This window comes from Microcaecilia unicolor, chromosome 2, assembly GCF_901765095.1.
Source record: "Microcaecilia unicolor chromosome 2, aMicUni1.1, whole genome shotgun sequence".
NCBI lineage: Eukaryota > Metazoa > Chordata > Amphibia > Gymnophiona > Siphonopidae > Microcaecilia > Microcaecilia unicolor.
In genome coordinates, this window is record NC_044032.1 from 342,296,647 (window position 1) to 342,298,942 (window position 2,296).

Sequence of the window (2,296 nt, forward strand, 5' to 3'; positions counted from 1 at the left end):
CTCAAAATCAGACATTGTTGTCTCCACACCTTGAGACCATTCTACCTAAACACCACCCTTTCCATAAAGAGGTATTTCCTTAGATAACACCGGAGTCTATACTCTTTCGCCTTTATCCTATGCTCCCTCATTTAATAGGTTCCTTTTAGTTGAAAGAGACTTGCCTCCTGTGCAATTTTGCCATGGGGCTATTTAAATATCTCCATCAAATCTTCCCTCTCCTGCCTTTCCTCCAAAGTATAATTGAGGTCTTGTCTGTCCCCATATGCTTTATGGCAAAGTCTACTGACCATTTTAGTAGCTGTCCTCTGGACCAACTCCATCCAGTTTGCCTTTGAAAGGTGTGGTCTCCAGAATTGTACACAGCATGCTAAATGGAGTCTTACTAGAAACTTATACAGAGGCGCTGTCACCATCTTTTTCTTGCAGGGCAGCCGAGAGGGGGGGGGACAAAATTCCCTGGGCCCAGGCTTCCAAGGGGGGCCTAGTGCTGGGGTCTCTCTCTCTCTTGCTCCTGTCAAGACCCGAGTGATCGCGTCCCAACAGGAACAGGAGAGAGAAAACTCCGGAACAGCGGCCAGGCCCCCCTTGGCAGCTGGGGAGGACCAGGAGGAGCAACTCCAGTGCTGCTCTTCTGCCCAGCTGAGTGGCGGTTTTTCCTCTCAGGACACATGCTCTGTTTTGAAACCGAGCATACCCTGAGACAAAAAGCAGCTACAGGGGTGGGCAATCGGCAGAAGAGCAGCACTGAAGGAAGACGTCTTCTGCTGGCAGGGCCTCGGGATCTGGGGTGGGGGGGGGGTCAGCAGTGACGATTATGGTGGATCGGCCGCGATCTGGGGGCCCCGGACCCGGTTCAGTCTCTTGGCGGCCCTGCTAGCCATTCTTCTACCTATGCACCCAAACATCCTTCTGGCTTTTGTTGTCAGCTTTCCTACCTGTTCAGCCACCTTAATATCATCAGATACAAACATCCACAAATCCCGTTCTTTTTTCATGCACTGTACAGTTCCCAAATGCACGGCCCTGCATTTTTTTAAAGCAATAAATCTTAGCTGACAAATTCTACATCATTCTAAAAGCTTTGCTAGATCCTACTCATGCTATGCACACCACCAGGGTTCCACCCTTTTGCAGATGTTGGTTTTATCTGCAAAGAGGTAAACCTTACCAGACAGCCCTTACACAATATTGCTGACAAAAATATTAAAAAGGACTGGACAAGGACCAATCCTTGTGGCACACCACTGGAAACATACCTTTCCTTTGAGTTAACTCTGTTTATCAGTCCCCTCTATTGCCTTTCTCTCAACCAGTTTCTAACACAGTCAGTTACTGGGCCATCTAAGGGACTCATTTTTTATCAGTCACCTATACAGAATCGTGTCAAAAGCTTTGCTAAAATCTAAGTACACCATATTTAGCGTTTTCCCTCAATCCAAGTATCTGATCACCCACTCAAAGAAATTAATGAGATTTGTCTGACAAGATCTACCTCTAGCAAAACCATGCTCCGGGTCCTCCAATCCACTGGATTCCAGAAACTAGGGAAGAACAAGTAGAAGTGAAATGATTTTTTACTCTTTCAAAAGTACAAAGACTAGGGGACACTCAGTGAAGTTACATGAAAATTCTTTTTCTCCGAGGACAAGCCGGCCTTTAATTCTCACATGTTTCCAGTCTGGAGCTTGTCTTTGAGCATGAGATGTGCTCCACCGCGCATGCATGAGTGCCTTCCTACCCCCTGCAAGAGCACGGGACCAGCAGTTCTCTTTTTTTCCATGGTGAGGAGAGGACACGTTTATTCCCACATCACTGCTGATTTGGCCTTCGGTCTTTTTTGTTTCTTCCTTTTTGTTTTTTTATGTACCTCTCTCAGGGTTTTTCTTTATTTTATTCCTTCCCTGTATTTTGTTTTTAGATTATTTTTTGCCTCTTTTAAAGTTTTCTTTATTTTACCTTTCATTTCATCAAAAGTTTCCGGTGGCTTCAAGTGCTGCACTCGGTGCAATAGGACCATGTCTGGCAAAGACACCCATTCTTGCTGTCTTCAGTGTTTAGGGCCTGATCATACCCCTGCAAACTGTATTCTCTGTCTTCGTATGAAGAAGGGAACACAGTTAGCCAGAGAGGCTCATGGAGAAAAGATTTTTGGAGCCGAGTCCGAAGCCTCGATGTTGGTGTTGGCATCGGGTGCGTCGGTCCGTATGGCTAAGAGTCCCTTGCACACTGGGAGTGACCTGCATAGAGAGGGTCTCCACTTTCCTTGATGCCAGCCGCTGAGTTCTACTGTGAG

General features: G+C 46.5%; 1 protein-coding gene across 1 annotated transcript in view; it reads right to left on the minus strand.

Moving 5' to 3' along the window:
• LOC115462064 (FERM and PDZ domain-containing protein 1-like) overlaps positions 1-2,020 on the minus strand; it is a 66,006-nt gene extending 63,986 nt beyond the window's left edge. The window contains 1 exon segment of the mRNA XM_030192108.1: positions 1,960-2,020. Within this exon segment, the coding sequence (XP_030047968.1) occupies positions 1,960-2,020 (61 nt within the window).
• Positions 2,021-2,296: the final 276 nt, after the last annotated feature.